We start from the raw sequence: 19,830 nt of genomic DNA, 5'->3' as shown, positions 1-19,830 counted from the left end.
GGCTAGAGATTTAAGGCAGTGAATCTTTCCGTCTGTCCGGAACGGACCAGGTGATGGGACTCGTGGTGAGGAACAGGGACTCAGCGGAAATCTGATAGTCAAGAGCCGCTTCTTACTTTAGCCTTGTTTTAGCTCTGTTTCAGTATGTTCTGCTTTGGTTCTGTAGGGGCAGTGCCAAGATCTCAGAAAGAGAAAACAGCTGGAGTTGCAGATACTTTCGGAACCTATTCAGGCATGGGAAGGGGAGGATATTAAAACCTTGGGAAACGTGATCTTTATGTCGCAAGTAATGGTGCAGTATGGAACATGTGAGGTAAGAGGTTTCAAATCTCAACACCCTTTCTTCCGTCTTTTATATATTTCTTCCTTTATTTCTTCTTCCATCAAGGTCAAATGCTCAGACTTTTCGCATCAGAAACTGAGCCCCTGTTCTTTGCCCAGCCCTCTGCTTGGTGCTGTGGGAGCAATTAAGAGAAAAGAACAGCCATGATCTCTGCCTTCAAAGAACTCATTAGAGACAGATTAAAACCCAAGCTGCAGCTAGAAAACAAACCAAAACAGTCAATGCCATGTCATGCCATCCCTACAATAGATTCCACAGAAGTTCAGAGAAGGGAGAGACCAAGAAAAGACTGTATGCAGATAGGACTGGAGGAGGGGGCCGTGAAGAGAGAGGGGGAAGATTTTGTAAGGGAGAGGTCATTCTTATCTCAGGAGAGAGCAGGGATGTGGCCTTTTTTCTTCAGCGCACTGAGCCAGCCAGTTTATTAGGAGCAGAGGAAGCATCCTGGGCAGAGTGAAAGAGCAAATTCATTGGGTTCGAGAGAGGCAGGTTGTGAAGAACCTCGGATGTCAGCCAAGGATATTTCAGCTGGACTCAGCAGGAAACCATGCGAGGCCTGAGTAGTAGAGAAACAGGGGTGAAACGAAAGGGGTGTTTCGTTGTGACAGTGACAACCTGACAGCTGTGTATGTCAGCTAAACTGGAGGGGCTGGGGCTGGAGACAGGCCATCTGGGCTGGAAAGTGGTAAGTACCCCCCAGGAAGGTGGTGGCAGAGAGAACAAAACTTAAGGGGCAAATATGAGACCTGTTTAGAAGGGAAAGCCTGTAGGAAGTGGTGAGCCAGAGGCTAGAGGAAATGACGGATGTCATTTCAGACCTGGTAACTTTCAAGTGATGGTGGGTATCCAGGAGGAGCTGACTTGTAGGCAGCTGTTGAAACGGTATAGAAATGTGGGTAGGAGGTCAGAGTTAGAGGCAGAGGTTTACATGCCCCTGACAGATGTGCCTTCTTGGGAAGTAAATATCCAGAGAGAAGCACGGGAGCCTGAAGATGGATTATGTCTTTAGGAAGGGAGCGGGGTAGGGCAAGAAGGTTGATTACATCACCTGGTGTGATTATGGGGTATTACCATCGTCTTCTCCCTCCCCAAACATCTTCCTCTACTCCCTGACAGGTCTCTGTCAGAGATTCCTTACTGTGGTTACCAAAGGGGAAAGCGGGGAGGGATAAATTAGGAGTTTGGGATTAACAGATTCAAACCACTATACATAAAATAGATAAACAACAAGAACCTACTATATAGCACAGGGAACTATATTCAATATCTTGTAATAACCTAAAATGAAAAGAATCTGAAAAAGAATATGTATCTGAATTACTTTGCTGTACACTTGCAGCATTGTAAATCAACTATACTTCAATTAAAAAATTGGAAAAGAAAAGCAATCTCATTTAAAATGCAGATACCCTGTGGAAGGTTAATGCAGCGACTCTAACAGTCTTTCATACCTTTGGGATAAACCTCTTGGGTAAAGCAAGGATGAATCAGTGCCGGAAAAAGACGAAGCAGGGACTCCCTGGCTGTGCAGTGGTTAAGATTACACGCTTTCAGTGCAGGAGGCTGGGGTTCGATCCCTGGTCGGGGAACTAAGATCTCGCATGCTGCACGGCGAGGCCAAAAGATTAAAAAAAGAAAAAAAGACAAAGCAGAAGATAGGGAGAATCAGGGGAGTGTGGTGTGTCGTGGAAATTCTAGGAGGAGCATTTGAAAATGGTCAGCCTGCTGAGTGCTGCAGAAGGGTCAGAGGTCAAAGAGTATGGAGACTGGGAAGAAGCCATTGGATTTCTCTAGAAGGCAGTGATTGAAGACTTTGAGAGAGCAGCAGGGGTGCAGTTAGAGAGGGATCAATGGGGAGAAAAGAAAGGCAGCAAGTAATTTGGCAATAAAATGTCAAGAAATAGGGTGTTATGGCTAAGGCGCCACAGGGGGCAAGTGAAAGCTTATGAAATGGACAGGAGAGGTACATATGCTAAAGGCAGCAGAAAGAGCCAGTTAGACAGGAGGGGCAGCGGGAAGCAAGAGCAGGAGAAGAGACCAGGCAAGAGAAATATGTGAGAGAGCGCAGAACACTCGTTAGAAAATGAGCCTTGAAAGTTGCTCTTCTCAAGCGGGAGAAAGGGGACGGAGCCAGGCGTGGGGATAATTGTAGCTAAGACGGCCGGATGCACGAGCCCAGCGCAATCTTTGGCATCTACTCACTGCATGTCTGTTTAAGGGGTTCAGAGAAGCCTTCGTGTGTAACATTTCCTTTAGTGCAATTTTAAAAAGTGTTTCCTTCTTTGTTTTATATGGGTATAATAATTATTGTGTAGTTATTGATTAACGGTAATTTTAGGAAGAGTTTACCATACATGTTAGGGCATAATAAATTTCCTATCACCTGAAAACCCCTTTATTTGGCCACTTTTCAAAGTAAAATCATTTTCACTTTGAGAACATTGAGACTTACATTGTGCTCTGGTTGCACCTTGGGCAGGAAGGCATTAACTGTGTGACTTTGCAGGCTTACATGCTTGGGAAACAAGCATGGTTGTTTGTATTTAACTCTTATGTACAGGAAGGACACAGATAAACTGGGGGCCTATATCCATTTTCAAAGTAAAATTAAATGCGTTTTGTACTTTTAAGTTGGGTATCCTTTTTTTAAAAAAAAAAAATCACTGTGGGGGCTTCCCTGGTTGCACAGTGGTTGGGAGTCTGCCTGCCGATGCAGGGGACGCGGGTTCGTGCCCCGGTCCGGGAGGATCCCGCATGCCGCGGAGCGGCTGGGCCCGTGAGCCATGGCCGTTAAGCCTGCGTGTCCGGAGCCTGTGCACCGCAGCGGGAGAGGCCGCAGTGGTGAGAGGCCCATGTACTGAAAAAAAAAAATCACTGTGTTTCATTGCCTTATATAAGATCTATGTTACAAAAATGATTCCAGAATTTCTTAATAAGCAAAATGTGCAATTTATATTTTTCATTTAATCTTTTTCCTTCCACTTCAGGAAAAAGAGGAGCGGTACCTCATGTTATTTTCAAGTGTCTTGATAATGTTATCTGCAAGTCCTCGGATGAGTGGCTTTATCTATCAGGTTAGTAGATTTCATATAAAGCAAATAGCAAAACCCGTAATGAAAACAGGTTTCCATCCAGATGCAATATTTCCACTCCGGCATTAAAAGCTCCAGCCAGAAAAGACAGAATGTTCTGTCTGACCCTTCATGTAATTAAACAGTTTATAAGAGCAGATGTTCCTTCTCTCAGAGGCGTATGTGTTAGCATAATGAGTTTATCCTGAATGTCCACTGCTCTGGTTATAAGCTAGGTTATGAATGTGTAAATAGAAATTGAAGTCTGCAACTAGATGAATTAGCAACAGAATTTTCCAGGCCCATATCATATCATTATTGCTGAGAAAATATAAAGTTGAGACTTGCCCCTAATTACAGTCACATCACGTGACTCAAGTTTCTGAGATGGAAGTCATTCAGCTCCTTAGGAAATTCAACTTCCTTTAGTCTGCTCCCAAAACACGGAGTACTGTAAGTTACTGTTGCCTATATCCTATCTTGGCCTAGCGATTACTAATTTTCATGAAATTCGAGTTTCTACTTTGTTTTCTGATTATCAGGAAAATGTGTTAGAAAAGTAAACTGTGATTAAATCCTGACCTTATGGTTTAGGGTGTGTTAGCAAAACACAACCCCCATTTTCCCCTTGCTTTCTTGTCTGATTAAAATTTAAAGTGGGGAAACATATTATCTATTGACAGACCAAAGAAATATGTCTCTCCATAATTCACCAGTGATTCCTAAGAGGGTCAGAAAATCTAACAAATAAGCAGAGACATGTATAACCACAGAATTAATGGGGATATTCTTTTTCTGGTAGGGAAAACTACCAATAGCAGGAATGGTGGTGACTAGATTAGATGAAATTGAAGGGAATGACTACACGTTTGAAATCACTGGTAGGTAATTTTCTCTTCTTCATGTAGCTACTTCAAATTCTTTTTGAAATGCAGTGGGGTTTAAATAAATAAGTGCTATTATTTTCTGTTATATAATCCGTGAGCAAGTTTTACATGGGCATGGCAAAGCATATTCCATTTCCTGGGTTAATTAGTCTACAGCGATAGCAGGGAAACCTCCTGGTCATTCAAAAGCCTCGGCTTTGCCATCAGTTTCAATCTTCTCTTGTATAAGAGCTACTTGTTAGAGCTAAGAAATAACAAAATGGACCGATGTAAATGTAATTTTCTCTCCCTTCTGTCGTCTGTTCCCCGGTGGAAGAGGAGCCATTTTATCACCAGCCTATGAATTAGCAAGATTTGGGTGTGTTTTTAAAACGTGCTGAAAAGCCATGAAACTTTCTCCACAAATTGAGCAAAATGCCACACCTCCATAATGCTCTGTGACATTTTGACCTCTTGTCCCTTTTGCCAAACCTGTTTGATATCCACCTGATGGTTGCACTTTTTGCACTGACACGACACGATGGCTAACACTGGGATGCTGGCCGCAGGCTTTACCCCCTTCTTTCCCAATAGGGAGCCCGAGATTTGGTGTTGGCCCACAGATTGGAACCAGTCTTACTTGGATCTTGCTTCATCTTTTTTTTTTTTTTTTTTTTTGCGGTACGCGGGCCTCTCCCCGTTGTGGCCTCTCCCATTGCGGAGCACAGGCTCCGGCCCGTGCAGGCTCAGCGGCCATGGCTCACGGGCCCAGCCGCTCCGCGGCATGTGGGATCTTCCCGGACCGGGGCACGAACCCGTGTCCCCTGCATCGGCAGGCAGACTCTCAACCACTGCGCCACCAGGGAAGCCCTTGCTTCATCTTTGATATTGGGTAAAGCAATACAATATTCTCATTTTAGACTATGAACTAGATGGACCCTGTGCTTACATTTTTGGATTGTGAGTTTGTTTAGCGCGAAGTTTTCTACTACTTCCAAGATTCTGTAAGTGGTAGAAATCCAGGATGGTTTTATAAATCAGATATGAGCATTTATGTCTTTACTTTATTATCAGAGCTTATCTGTTCCTGATAGAGAAGTTTCAACAGGGTTAGCTCATAGGTATGAAAACGCCTGAAAATAGACACCCAAGTCCTAGCTGCAATGAAGTGTGTTTATGAATGAGGCAAGCTCAAGCTCCTCCTTGCCTTTTGTTTCCAAATGCTCCTGATCGGGTGATGCAGGTAACATAGTAGAGAGAATTGTGGTCCACTGCGGCAACAACCAAGACTTCCAGGATTGGCTGGAGCATCTGTACAGGCTGATCAGAGGACCCGCCTCTTGCAGTTCCTTATCCAAAACATCATCATCATCTTGTAGTGCTCATTCCGTAAGTACTCCATCTGTCCTGTCCAGGGATTATTGAGTCTCCTGTCAAATCTTGCCTGCTGAGGACTTACAAGAAGTGGTGAGCATGCCCTTAGCCTTTGCATAGTCTGTATTTGTAGGGTTTGAAGTACAGTCAAACCTCACTAATTCTGGTTTCTTGTTATGGAGGGAGACCCATCCCAATGAACAGAGTTTGACTTAGAGGTGTGCAGCTTTGTCTGACAGTATTAAGGTACTTCAACTAACTGCTAGCAAAGTTTTTCTGGCCAGAAGTCCTGCTAAGATGTTTTAATGATAAACAGCATTTATTTTAATCAGCAACCATTACGTTCTTTTTAATAATGTGCTAAGTCAAAGGAAATAGTTTACCTTCGTGAGTACTTGAACATCTCCATGCAATCTCATTTATGCATCACATTCCCTCAGTAACCTTTAAGGGTGAACTTTGAGCGTTGTCTCCTTCCATTTTATCATAAATTTAGAGTTCACGAAATTTGAATTGATGAGATTTTACTGTACTTGCCGAGTGAGATTGAAGATGTGCTGTGTTGTCTGTTAACACTCAAACCTGTGATGCCCAAATTCCAGTTTTGAGCACAGTGTGTGGTGGAAAGAACAAGGGCTTTTGGCATCAGATCTGGGTTCAAATCTTGGCTTTTCCAATTGCTGGCTGGTTACTTCACTTTGCTAAAGTTTGTCTTAAGTTCTTCTCAGGAAATAACCTATTTAAGTGCCTAACTGAGTGCCACACACATGACCAAACTCATTAAATGTTGACTGTTACTCCACTTTCCTCCCTTAGAGGGGAGAAAACACCTGACTTGAATGAAATTCCAGGACAGAGGGAGGGCAGGATCATGGGATGTGGAGTGAGTTTTGTGCTGTTCCTTAGAGACCCCAGAGTCTTGACTGGAAAGCGCCAGTTCTCCAACTGGAGACTTGTTTTCCCGTCTTTTCCTTTCCGGGGCTGCCTCTGTGGATGCAACAAAGCTATTGCTGTTCTCTCAGTGTGTGGCCCAGGGGTCGGGTTCAGATGGCAGATTGCCAACATCTCATCAGACATTCTCCCAGTCTTTTAGCTCTACTGGACAGCCCCGAGGACCCTTGGAGCCTCCTCAAATTATAAAACCGTGGAGCTTAAGTTGTCTGCGACCTGCGCCTCCACTTAGACCATCAGCAGCGCTAGGTTATAAAGAGGTAATTTTGCTACATATGGTATAAAATGCTTCAGACAAGCTGATTTCGCAGCTTATTACAAAGAGTTCTGTGGGCATGTGCTAGCATTGATGATAGGTGATACATGTCAGTCAATCTCGAATTGCTAGACTCAGTGATTTTTTAAAATTAATTTTCCATTTCCGCATTGTCCATCTACACATATTTCTTGAATATCCACAAGGTTTCTGTGCACTGCCTGAGTTTCCCTGGTCTCCCCCTGGAGTGCCTCTGGCTTGCCTTTATGATTATATGATAATTCTATAAATAGGTCATGATGTACACACATCTCAAACAAATGCCACTTCGTTAGCATTGAATTGCTAACCAAGCAGTCCCAATTCTGCATTTGGAATCATTTTGATCTCTTAAACCAAATCAGTAAAAGTCTTATGGGACCAAGCCATGGGTCTGAACTATGAAAGTCTGAATTATTTGCTGCAGTGGAAAGAGAAAAAGAATTTAGTGAAAGGAGTGTCTTTTAAAAAGAGGCTTTTAAGCGACAACCCTAGAGAACATATGATATTTGGGTAGAATGCGGATTTCAAGGTTTTTTTTCTTTGGGTTTTTTTTTTTTTCGGTCTAGAAGTGGCAGTCAGGAAATGTCAGTCACTATCTTCCATAACTGTGTGGAGCATTACCTTTTCCATCCAAACGGTGGTTTGTTTTTTTTTTTTTTTTTCCCTAACAAGTTTCTCATCATTTCAGCTTTCGGAAAAGATCCTCATATATTAGTAACTATTCTTTAAATAGGTCTTACCGAGTGAAGATTTAAGTCTGTGACAATTATGAGACGCGTGTTAGAATTATGGTGCAAAGGCAGCATATATTTTTGTGTCAAATGTGTGTTTTGATGAGTGGCGCAGACTTAGCTCAATTTTGAGTTTTTGATTTAAAACACCATGCTTCACTTAATTGTTTCACTTAATTGTTGCCTCCGGTTCTTAGTGCAGTAAAAGTAGGACAATATTTGGATATGGGAGGATTTTTTGATCCTTTCAACCTGACATGATAGGAGAAATAATCCTTGAGCCGAATCTTTATTATGTACCTCTATTCAGAATTTGGCCAGGCAACAGCCCCACAGGTTGGCTTTGGAAATTGACCAGTGATTCCTGCAGTTATCCAATTCTCTCCTCTGATTACCTAAACCAGGAGTGCCACTTCATAGTTACCTAAGTCCCCTTTTTAATGATGGATATTTTGTAATTGTCAGTTACTAAGTTCAAATTAAGGTGAGCTTTGAAGGGTAAAGTTGACTTAATCCTTCACAGAACTAATCCATTAAAACTAAGGCATGATCACTTTGTTTCTGCTGGGAGATGTGTATTTCAGTTATTTTCAGCATTTGTTTTTCTGCACAGAACTGTATTCCTTGGGCTTTTGCATGATGATATTGCATCTGAAACTAATGTGGGAAACATGATGATATTCTCTCTGTGTAATTTATGATAACACTAACATTTCAAATGTTGTTTTAGAATTATTGATAAATGGATTTGGTCATTATAACCATCGACCTCTCACGCTCATCTTCTCTTTCTTTACATATTCACTTTAGAGGATGTCTTATATCTTAAAGGTAAGGGTAGAACGATATCTTTGGCGTACAGTGACATCATATAATGCTGTGCTGTAACCTTTGATGAATGAAGCTTTCCTTTATGCTTGTTTTGTCCCTTGTTACAATTGGTGGCTAAAATATGAAGATACAATTCTGACATGTAAGTACTTTCTTCAGAAAAGTAGGCTCTTGTGAAATATGTGCGAAAATGTCATCTTATAATGCCTCTAAAATGTCTGTTTTCCGTGGGGGTTTTTATATGCTGTTTCTATTTTTCCTGTTATTTTTGTCACATGTGAGTTTTTCATGTCTGTCTGTTTTCAAGTCTAAGTGGATCACTGAGGCTAAGTGGAAGAAATTAAATTCTTTGTTGCAGTTATTTTTAAGGTAGTGATTGTTAACCATGCATCCTGTATATACATTGCATGGGAGATTGGAATAAGATGATCACTGTTTACTTGGGTACTTAATGAGCACCTTTTTAGACCTGCTGGTTATTCATATGGCAAAGGCAAATCCAATAATTCATCTCTCTTTTTTCTACTAATTAGAAATATGACTTTATAGATGTATGTTTAAGCTTGCTGTAGGTACGCTATGCCTAACCCCAAATTATTTATCAGGAAATCCTTCATTTGGCTCTTCTCTCTGACTACAGGGAATTTACTTAGTCTCTCTGCCTTAATTTTCCTGTCTCACAAATGGAAATTGATATTCTTCTTTGTGGGACTGTCGCTAAGGAGAATTTATTTAAATAGTTTTGAAGCTCTTCAAAAAGCGGTCCATACCCCATTAATAGTTACAATTGTTATTTCATTCCCTGAGAGCTGTATCAGTGGGGAATATAAACCAAGTTAGGAAATACTGTTATTTCTCTAGGATTGACATCCATTACTTTCTCTGCAGATGGTACCCTAAAGGCATTTGGCCTCCTGGAGAAGCAGCCGCATCTGCAGTAGGCCCACACCATTCTTATTCCCATCTCTATGGCAATTGAGAGGACAATAGCATTGCCTCGGTTTCATTTAACCTTTTAGAGTTTATTGGAACCATTTTTATTGTGTATAGTATTAAATCCTGATACCCTCCTAAGTGAGACTGTCAAAAATAAGAGAGAGCCATTCTATTTAATTTCATTTGCTTTTTTAATTTGTGTTTTGGGGAAATTTTTAATTCATAAAGAAACCTCTATCCTTACAGGAATCTGGTAAAAGCCCCAAAACGATGAAGAAGTTTCTTCACAAAAGAAAGACCGAAAGAAAGCCATCGGAGGAGGAATATGTCATCCGCAAAAGTATGTGTTTCGTACTTTTAGAAAGTTGGTTATGGATGAGGAATTTTTTGAAAGAAGAGGATTCGAGCAGTATGTTCTCAGCATCACCTTTGACATAAAGAAAAATGCATGGGAAGGCTTGGCCGCCACCTCTCAGATTTTGCAATAAGCTCTCTCCTGCTGCTTTTCATGTCGTCTTAGGCAGACAAACCATCTATATAGTTTTCATGTTGAACATTTGGCTCTACCTGGTTTAGAACCACTAAAGGGACCCATTTGCTATGGATGCATTTTTTTCTTCCCTCTTAGTTTCTAACACCTGAGATATTTGCCTTTACTGAGATCGACTAAATAGGCCCAAAGCCTGAGATCCTCTGGAATTTTAATGTTCAGTGATGTTCTCAGTTAGTCAAGGAGGCAGCCTGCTGGCATATAGAAACAGGGCTGGGTTTAGAGGCAGACTGCAAAGTCGGTCAGCCAATCGAGACGCACACATTTGCCTCTCTGGGAACAAGGTACTCTGGGACACACATGAAGGAGTAAGTGATGTATCACCAAGGGGTGACAGAGCTGTGTGTATCAGTCCGAAATACAGTCTGGATAAATCTTTGCTGGACTCTAGCTTCTGCTTCCCCTACCCCTCACCTCACCCCTGGATGTGCACAGCAGCGTGTTAACAGTCATTTCTAGAATGAGTTGGAGGGGGTTGGGGGAATGAGAGGGAGAATCAGTGACTAGGCTGGCTGGTTGGGAAAAAATGGGTGGGATTAATGGTGGAAAGCTTCCTAGAGAAAGTGAGCCTTGAAATTTGATGGAGAGGAAGGGTGTGGTGCATGGGATGAGAACTGGGGCCAGCGCCAAGCCCAGGGCTGGCCTTGTAGCCTCCGAGACACTGGCAGGACCCTCCAATTTCGAACTCCAAGTGGCTTCTGGAGCAGGCCACTCTCGGTGCTGAACTCACTGGTGCCCCATCCCTTTCCCAAGGTGGATGTGTCTCTGCTCCACCATGCCAGCCGGTCAGCTTTTTCTCCTGCCTTTCATTAAGGCCACTGGTCAGAGAAGCCAGTGCCTGGCACCCGAGTGCACTGCATCATTTCGAGGGTCCGGAGGCATGTGTCTCCCTGAGGAGTCACGATTCGTTACACTTGACAGGTACGGCTGCTCTGGAAGAGGACGCTCAGATTCTGAAAGTGATCGAAGCCTACTGTACCAGTGCCAACCTTCAACAAGGCCACGGCTCAAGTAGGTTCCCCCAAACCACTTTCTCTAATGAGTGATGTTTCTTTGCTACTGCTCACTGCCTCTTAGAAAAAGAGAAAAGCAACCCAGATGGGCTGCAGGGTGTGTAAAGCAGGTGACTTGCAGCAGAGGGGCGGGCACAGGGCTGCATCTTTCAGATAAGCTGCTTTTAGCTACCAAGCGGTTTGTTTACCCACTGTTTCTTTTCACCCAGAGACAAAGAGAGATGCAAGAGTAAAAAAGTTGGAGGTGATAGAAATGAAAATAAATTTTTTTTTAAAGTCACTCTCCTTTGAAGTACGCAGATACCTTCACCAACACTAGTTAAAGAGCCCAGAGAGTTCCTGTGTCTGTGAACTGATGCTAATCTCTTCTTATAGGCAGATTTGGAAAGGAAGTCAAAATACTATCTTTGATCAGCTGCATATTTAAGCAAACAGAGCTTCACCAAACTCAAGTTTCAGAGTTGCTCTGAAAATCTGGAAATGTAGCTGCTTAGCAGGGCCTTTTGAGAATGTCTACAATTTATCAGGGAGCCATTAGGTGAGGGTATTTCCCCCAACAACTTTCAGGCTACAAACTGAAAGCGAGATAATACTTTCTGATTCATCCTTGTGCTTTTAGAAAAGCCAGGTCACGTCGCTTATGTCCTTGGTCTTTCATTATTATGGGCATTCAGGATAGCTGGTGTGAGGGTCTTGCATCTGTGTAAGAGATAAGCTCTCCATAATGTTCCATCTGGACAGCCACTGAGCCCTGGCTTGAGTGTGGGCAGGGCTTCCTCAGTGGACTGCCCTGACCGATGCTTCCAAAGTAACATGTCTCTCAGGTCGTCATGGGGAAAGCATTCTATGTGGAAGTTGACACATTTGACTCTGAAGGGGGGACTGTCACACCTTCTGCTTCTCAGACCAAACCTGCCTCTGGCTTTGGGCATGCCCAGCCCTGATAACAAGGTTCGAGGAGTCAGGAAAAGAAAGTGGGAGCAGTTTTTATTGCAAAAACGAGGAAAGAGAGGGGGGCAAGGAGACGCCAAATGCAGCAGCCCTCATACGAAATCCGACCTCACCTCCCGCCACCTCCTGTCCTCACACTGACAGAGACGGGAGATTTGCTCAGAGGTGCGGGCAGGCATTCTGGCCTCAAGAGTCTCATTTCCCCCCACCCCCGTCCTCCCTGGCCTCCCTCTTATGTGTGGAAAGTGTCTAGCATAGTGCTTGGCACGTGGTAAGCGTTTTCGCATCCTGGTGACCGACACCCTCCATCCCTCTCCAGCCAGAAGTCCTGCACCCGTAGAAGCGGCCGCTATTGTTTCTCGCTGCATCCAGTCGGTTGGTTAGTTGGCCAGTCTGCTATGCACTTATTAAGCACCTACGAAGTACTGGGCCCCGAGGAAGGCAGAGACACATCCACCTCGGGAAAGGGATGGAGGTTGAGTGAAGGCACTGAGTGTTCACAACTGGAAGGAACTTGGCTTAGAAGAGAGGAAGCCAGTGGCTCTGAGAGGAAGGATCCAGAAGGGATGGGGAGGTTGCAGGTGCAGGAGAGCTGTGTGGTCAGGTCCCATGGCTGCTCTGTCACCTCTTCCATCCCAGAGCCTGGAGATGGTGAGCGGAGAGCAGTAAGGACGCCTGCATCTTTGCTGCTGTTGTGATCATCTCCCCAACGCCCCCTCTACCCTCCATCAAAATGGTCTTCACCGACCCTGCTTCACCCTGTAGGACGGTAAAGAGAACAAATGGGAGTGAGTGATGCTTCTGAGGCCCTTCAAGCATGCTGCGTCCCAGTGCAGTGCTACGTTCTGCATGATTTTTACTCAAATACAAAACCCACAGGGTGTGGCGTGCCGTTCCCCAGAGACGCGCAGGGAGGAATGGTCCCTGGCTGGCTCTTTGCAGATGTTGGATGACTACTCTCGGGGCGCCAGGCAGCCGGATGCCGTCAACAAAGACCCCTCAAAAACCACAGTAGAAAGGAGCTAACCCCCAACAAATAGTCTCCCCTAGTAAACTCCCTCCCTCGCCTCTTGCCGCCCTTGTCTGTAGGTGCTCGCAAGGATTCCATTCCCCAAGTCTTACTCCCCGAGGAAGAGAAACTCATCATTGAAGAAACCAGAAGCAACGGCCAGACCATCATTGAAGAAAAGTGCGTAGAGCGGGCTAAACCTTTTCTGATTTTTCTGGGGGCTGGAAAGAAGGTTCTGGCAGGGCAACGTGGCTGTGGCCAAGCCTGCACGGAAGGACAGTCCCTCCTCATCTGAGAATGTGGCCCTCTTGGCTGACTGTGCAGTTGGGAGCCTGGGGAGGGCTGCCCGCCACAAAGGGAAGGGGAAAGGAGAGGCAGAGGAGGTCAGGAAGGGACTTCAGGGCACGCAAGAATACCACTCCACATGGGGTTTGGAGGCGTTGGGAAGGCCATGGCACCAATTCCCTTGCCCAGAGGGATGCCTCTCACATTTATTGACTCAGACACTGGATTTTCACATACTTGACCTCATTTAAACTCCTACTGCAATCCTGGGAGATAAACGTTACTTTCACCACTGTTACAGATGAGGAAACTGAGATTCAGGGAAATTATGTCCCTGACTTAGCTTTGCACAGTAGTGAGGGTGACCTAACGGGGGAAAATCAGGTTAAGTACTTGTATATACTTGAGTCATTTCTGAAGTCAGGCCTAAATTTGCATAGGACAGCGTGTTTCACAGTGCTTGGCATCGTCAATGTATTTTTCCATCTGGTGTATGAAGTGATACGACCAAATGGTACAGCACTTGGGCTCAAGAGAATAACAGCCCTGATTCAACTCCAGATTCTGGTACTTGGTAGCCGTGTGACCTGGAGCAAGTTCCATCACCTCTCTGTGCCTCAGTTTCCTCATCTGTAAAATGGGTATGATAGTAATACTTTCAGAGTTTTTGTGAGGTTAAATGGAATAAGAAGTACAAAGGCTAGCACATGATAATTACTCAATAAATGATGATCGTTATAATTACTATTATTATAGCTATATTAACCCCTACAATGACTTTGTGAGGTTTTCAGGGAATGTGATATTATCCCCATTTTGTATGTGAAGAAAATAAGACCAAGAGAGGATGAGAAGAAAACTGGTTACCTAAGGTTAGAGGACTGGCAAGTCGTAGGGTCAGAACTGGAGCCCAGATCTCCAATGTCCTTGTCCAGGGAGAGAGCCAGAGAGGAAATGACTCTTCCACAGTTCTGCCAAGGCACTTTATCCTTTTTTGGAATATATGGAATCTTTTAGAAATAATGCCCCTGACTTTGTGTTTGTGTCATGTACGATGGTGTAGGGTCAGATAGGTGAGAAGGGCAATGCCATAGCACAGATAGCGTAGGATACGCAGGGCCTGGTGACACCTCTCATTACAATATGTCAGGTGACGGTCCTTCCTGCCCCCAAGAGAGAAATCAAAACCTTATGAGGAGCCCTAGTCTCTTTTTTTTCTTGACTTTTCTTTCTTTCTTTTTTTTTTACATCTTTATTGGAGTATAATTGCTTTACAATGGTGTGTTAGTTTCTGCTTTATAACAAAGTGAATCAGCCATACATATATATATATCCCCATATCCCCTCCCTCTTGCATCTCCCTTCCCCCACCCTCCCTATCCCACCCCTCTAGGTGGTCACAAAGCACCGAGCTGATCTCCCTGTGCTATGCAGCTGCTTCCCACTAGCTAGCTATTTTACGTTTGGTAGTGTATCCATGCCACTTTCTCGCCTTATCACAGCTTGCCCTTCCCCCCATTTTCTTTTTATTTATTTTTAAAAATTGAAGTAGAGTCGATGTACTGTATTATATAAGTTACAGGTGTACAATACACTAGTCTGTTTTTTTTTTTTAGTACTTGCCTAAGCTGGGAAGCAAGCAGCAGAGGAGGAGGGAGGTGTAGAAAACGTGCGGTGACACAGTGTTAGAAAGAGCTTGTGTGATGCTGGTTGTTAGCCCATAAAAATGAGAAACACAAGGACCATTCATAGCAGTATCTCTTCCGATTCACCAGCAAGGCCACCGCTTTTCAGGATCTGTATTTCTATAAAGCTGCTTTTCTTCTTCAGTATCACTTAACAATATCTCAGTGCCATCTATTAATCTATGAACTTTATCTTTGTGTTCTAGGAGCCTTGTCGATACTGTTTATGCCTTGAAGGATGAGGTCAAAGAGCTGAAACAGGTAATGAAATTCGAAAGTCGTTTTCTCAGATCCTAACGGGCCTGCTCCCTCTTCCCTGCTGCGCACTGGTAGATGCCCTCAGGAGGCCAGGAACAAGGTGGTGAGGTGGGGATCCTTAGTCCCCTTGTGTCAGCCAGCTGGGTTTTGTTGATTTTACCACGTGGCCTTGGGTTTCAATTTCTGAAACTTGCTTATATAACCTATTCAGGGATTTACAATAGGATCACAAACTTAGTTACAACTTCATGTTCCCTGACTTTTGCAAACAGAATTTAAGAAAAGATAAGTCAGTCATGAGCACGTAAGTGTAAACAGAACCATAAATCATGATTTGTGGGCTCCTCTGCAGATCTGATCCAGTGCTCCGTGAGGGACACTCTCCCTTGGGTTTGAGGACTGACTGTACCTGGTGACAGGGTAAAGGATGGATTGAAGGGAGAGAGATCAGAGGCTGGAAGACCACTTAGGAGGTTATTATAAAACTCAGGGTGAGACGTGATAAAGTCCTGAGCTGAGGAGGGAGAGCCGCTCAGGCTACGGAGGAGGGACACAGATGTAAAGGAAGGCACATCGCAGAGTTAGAGCCTTTGGAAAATGGCGCCATGATGTGGGGATTAAGAAAGAGCCAGGGATGGAAGATGAGTCTTTTTACCTGGGTATCTACTTTGTTTTTTGTTTTTTTTGTTTTTTAATTGAAGTATAGTTAGTTTACAATGTGGTGCCAATCTCTGCTGTACAGCAAAGTGACTCAGTTATACACATAGAGACATTCTTGTTTCCTATTCTTTTCCATTATGATTTATTACAGGATATTGAATATAGTTCCCTGTGCTATATAGTAGGACCTTGTTGTTTATCCATCCTATATATACTAGTTTACATCTGCTAATCCCAAACTCCCTGTCCTTCCCTCCCTCAATCCCCCTCCCCTTGGCAACCACAAGTTTGTTCTCTATGTCTGTGAGTCTGTTTCATAGGTAGGTTCATTTGTGTCATATTTTAGATTCCACATATAAGTGATGTCATATGATATTTGTCTTTCTCTTTCTGACTTACTTCACTTAGTATGATAATCTCTACTTGCATCCATGTTGCTGCAGATGGCATTATTTCATTCTTTTCTATGGCTGAGTAATATTCCATTGTATATATGCACCACATCTTCTTTATCCATTCATCTGTTGATGGACACTTAGGTTGTTTCCATGTTTTGGCTCTTGTGAATATTGCTGCTATGAACATAGGGGTACACATATCTTTTTGAATTATAGTTTTGTCTGGGTATATGTCCAGGAGTGGGATCCCTGGATCATATGGTAGTTCTATTTTCAGTTTTCTGAGGAACATCCACGCTGTTTTCCATAGTGGCTGCACCAACTGACATTCCCACCAACAGTGTAGGGGTGTTGGGTATCTACTTTGATATGGTGGTGCCCTTCACGGAAATCAAGAGCCACAGGAGGAAGAGAAGTTTGGGGGGGTGGGGGAGATCCTGAGTTCACTTTAGGGCGTAATGAGTCCGAGGTGCTTGTAACACATCTAAGCTGGCACTGGGGACTGTGGACCTGGTGCTCATGAGCTGAGATGAGGTCAGTACCAGAGAGACTGGGGAGGCGCCTATGTAGTTATTTGAGTTGAAAGAGAAGAGACACTGAGTGAAAAGTGTGTTGAATTAGAAGAGGGCCAGGGCCAGAGCCCTAGAGAATGCTTGTATTATGTCTCAAGGGATGGTCAGCGAGAAGTAGAACAATCAAGAGGCTGCCTTTTCTTAGAAGCTGAGGGAGAGGAACTTGAGGCAGGAAAGTGTTGTCAGTGGTGAAGGCTGCCAAGAGACCGAGCAGGAGGGGCCCTGAGGCGGGGTCCCTTTGTTTGGTAACCAACCAACCTTTTCCCACCATAGGAGAATAAAAGAATGAAGCAGTGCCTGGAAGAAGAGTTGAAATCAAGAAGGGACCTAGAAAAGCTGGTCCGGAGGCTGTTGAAGCAAACTGATGAGTGTATCCGGGCCGAGTCCAGTAGCAAGCCCTCCATTCTCCCATAACCATCACAGTGCGGCTGGAGGGTGCCCGCGGGGCATCGGGAAGTGTCCAGCTGAGTGATCTGACTCAGCTTGCTCACTTCTCTGGTTTTTATTTCGTATCTTAGTGTCTGTCTGTCTGTCTCTCTCTCTCTCTCTCTCTCTCTCTCTGTTTGGTTCAGTGTTTGTTGTTGTTTGGTTATTGGTTGGTTGGTTATTTTTTTTAACAGAGGTCCAAGCAAGAGGGGGTGAACATCTCCCCAGTCTTTTCCATTCAGTAAGCAAAGGGAAGCTAATGTAGGCAAATGACTTACATGGCCTTCAGATGGCTTTCAATTCATAGTGCCTCTTTACCAGCCATTATCTCGGGTCACTCTTTTTGGGCTGGCTGCTGTCCCAAAGTGGCCGGCCATGGCTTATTAAATGTGAACTTGACTTTCTCCCCCAATGCTTTCCTGTTCCTGGCAGCCCCTCAGTACCTGATTTACTGAAGGCAACACTTCTGGAACTCCAACTGGCGTAGGGTGAAAGGCTAACACAGTTTGCCCAGTGATCCAGCTGCCCTTCCCTGGGCCGTCCTCAATGCACACTTTTTTTTAATGACTACCCTATTTTGTCTATAAGACCAAGAAAACCGTAGTGCCCTCCCTCCTTTCGTGTTGGTTTACATTTTAACTCTGGGACAGAAGCTCTGGTCACCCATGCCAACACCAAATCCATTAGCAAATTGCACTGGACAGTCCTCCCCTTCAGTAGCAGAGTTGCCCATCTCTTGTCAGTGCATGGTAGGTTTTGTCCCTAACCTTCTGCCTTGCGTGTAAGTTTTCTATTTCCCCAGTGCTTTTAGCCAAGCATACCAAGCGGTGTGTCAACTGGTGTGTCTGTGCTTTGCTTTTTAAAAATACAGACTGTGAGCACTTACTTTTCTCTACATCACATATTCAAATTGCGACTTCTCATCCTTCAGTCCACACTTGAGGAGATGTTGTGCCCTAGCAGACAGCTTTAATTCCCTTGATTGCTCTACCATATATGCTGTGAGAAGCTGTGATAGTCGCCAGCCTCTTCGAGTAGGACTCTAAGCATTATCTGCAGAAACGTGCTGTTGGCCCAGTTTGGATAGCCGGAAAGAAAGGGCCGCTCTAGTAGCTGTGTGCTGGCTACTAGTGAAGCTGATTATTTGGAACTGGTTGACTCAAGTTGCTTGTTGAATCAAACCCTCGCCTTTGTAAGCATCTGGGAAATTAGAACTGTGATAAGCCAGGTTTAGAAGAGGGTCACAGGAGGGCAACACACATCCAAATTCAGCACAGTTGAAAGTTGGCCTGGGGCTGTAGGACAGAGCAGTGCAACCTGCCCCTGTCTGTCCCAAAGACGGGAAGTTTGGCCAGGTGGAGGAGATCGCTGGAAAGAGAGGCCAAGGACCAGTGGACTGAGCAAAGTTGTCTCCCACATACATTTGATGGGTGCCTATACATGTGGGTTTTGTGAATGTTGTTTAGGAACCAAACTTGAAGCTTGAACTCCCCAGCTTGTTAAGCCCTTTTCCTTTCTAGTACAGGGTGGGTCTCAGTTCCCATAACTACATGGTACGGGGCTGTTGACTGCTTGCTGCACAGCAGAAATGACACCGTCCACGGGAAATGGACTGTTCCTGCAGACCAATCTCAGCCAGCCACACCCAGCTGTCTTTGGAAGCCGAAGACCGAACAAGATTGCTAGGAATGGCTGTTGTTCTGTTTATAGCCCAACAGTTTAGAGATGCCGTCCTTCATCTCCAAATGGAAAACAACAGTAACAGCAACACAGATCATAGCATCTGCCCTGTCTGTGGTTAGTCAATGGCTTGCAATAAATGTGCAAACTATATCCATAGGAAACATTTTTGTGATTACAAAGTACTTTAGTTGATAAGGTATATAGGATTGCTTAAAATATTGAAAGGTCTTTATTTTAAAGTGACCTGTCCATATGCATGTTTTGGGGATGTGGCCCTTCTGATGAGAGGCCCTGTGTACTCTGGGTAATGTAGCTCGTGCAGAGTGGTGTCCGCGCTCCCACTCGATAATCCTATATGGGAAATGAAGCCATGTTAACCTGACGGCAGTGTCTCCATAGTTGTGTTGTTTACAGTACTCTATAAATGGGTCCCTGTTACTCTGTAGTCAAACTGCTGCCCTTCGAGGCCTTTCAGTTCCTCTTCTGTCATGTCCCTTCTTACACAGCTCAAATTTTCTAACTTGTTTTTATTTTGAAGACTTTTAAACTGGACATTTTCAATAAATAAGAATAACAATGCTTTATAAAATAAGTCCTGTGTTTCTTCTTCATTTTCTTTCTTTTTTTTTTTTTTTTGCTAGCTGGCGTGCAGAAAGATTTCTCATGTTGTGTCAGCTTCCTCTTCTGTTTCCCTCATTAGCTATCCATGCTCATCAGGCCCCTGAACCAGCTTCTACCTTTTTCACTCAGGCCAGATGATATTTGTTCCCCACTTTAAAGAGATAATACATCTCTTGAGAGAGAACCTTCTGTAACTTCTCCACCCCTCTCCTCCTGCCCCCAACCTATAAACTGTCTGTACCTCTTCTCACCATTTTCCTTCCAGTATAAGAGAAAGAGATATTCACTTTCTTGTTCAAGCGTATCCCTTGTTTGGTT

The 19,830-nt window shown here is 44.1% G+C and overlaps 1 protein-coding gene across 4 annotated transcripts in view; it reads left to right on the top strand.

Moving 5' to 3' along the window:
* Positions 1-19,628, top strand: part of ARHGEF6 (Rac/Cdc42 guanine nucleotide exchange factor 6) — a gene marked incomplete at its 5' end in the record, with an annotated part of 119,064 nt that extends 99,436 nt beyond the window's left edge. For 3 of the 4 annotated variants that reach the window (XM_082865277.1, XM_082865280.1, XM_082865279.1), the window contains 11 exons: positions 167-313; positions 3,331-3,417; positions 4,217-4,295; positions 5,524-5,669; positions 6,728-6,865; positions 8,445-8,465; positions 9,648-9,741; positions 10,873-10,962; positions 13,005-13,104; positions 15,101-15,155; positions 17,056-19,628. In XM_082865277.1, the coding sequence (XP_082721403.1) occupies positions 167-313; positions 3,331-3,417; positions 4,217-4,295; positions 5,524-5,669; positions 6,728-6,865; positions 8,445-8,465; positions 9,648-9,741; positions 10,873-10,962; positions 13,005-13,104; positions 15,101-15,155; positions 17,056-17,196 (1,098 nt within the window). In that variant the 3' untranslated portion in view covers positions 17,197-19,628. The remainder of the gene's footprint in view (positions 1-166; positions 314-3,330; positions 3,418-4,216; positions 4,296-5,523; positions 5,670-6,727; positions 6,866-8,444; positions 8,466-9,647; positions 9,742-10,872; positions 10,963-13,004; positions 13,105-15,100; positions 15,156-17,055) is intronic. The other variant, XM_082865278.1, reaches the window with a different exon arrangement.
* Positions 19,629-19,830: the final 202 nt, after the last annotated feature.

This window comes from Leucopleurus acutus, assembly GCF_964270905.1.
Source record: "Leucopleurus acutus genome assembly, chromosome: X".
NCBI classification, from domain to species: domain Eukaryota; kingdom Metazoa; phylum Chordata; class Mammalia; order Artiodactyla; family Delphinidae; genus Leucopleurus; species Leucopleurus acutus.
The sequence above is the reverse complement of the archived record's forward strand: the minus strand, read 5'-3'. Positions and strand labels throughout refer to the sequence as shown.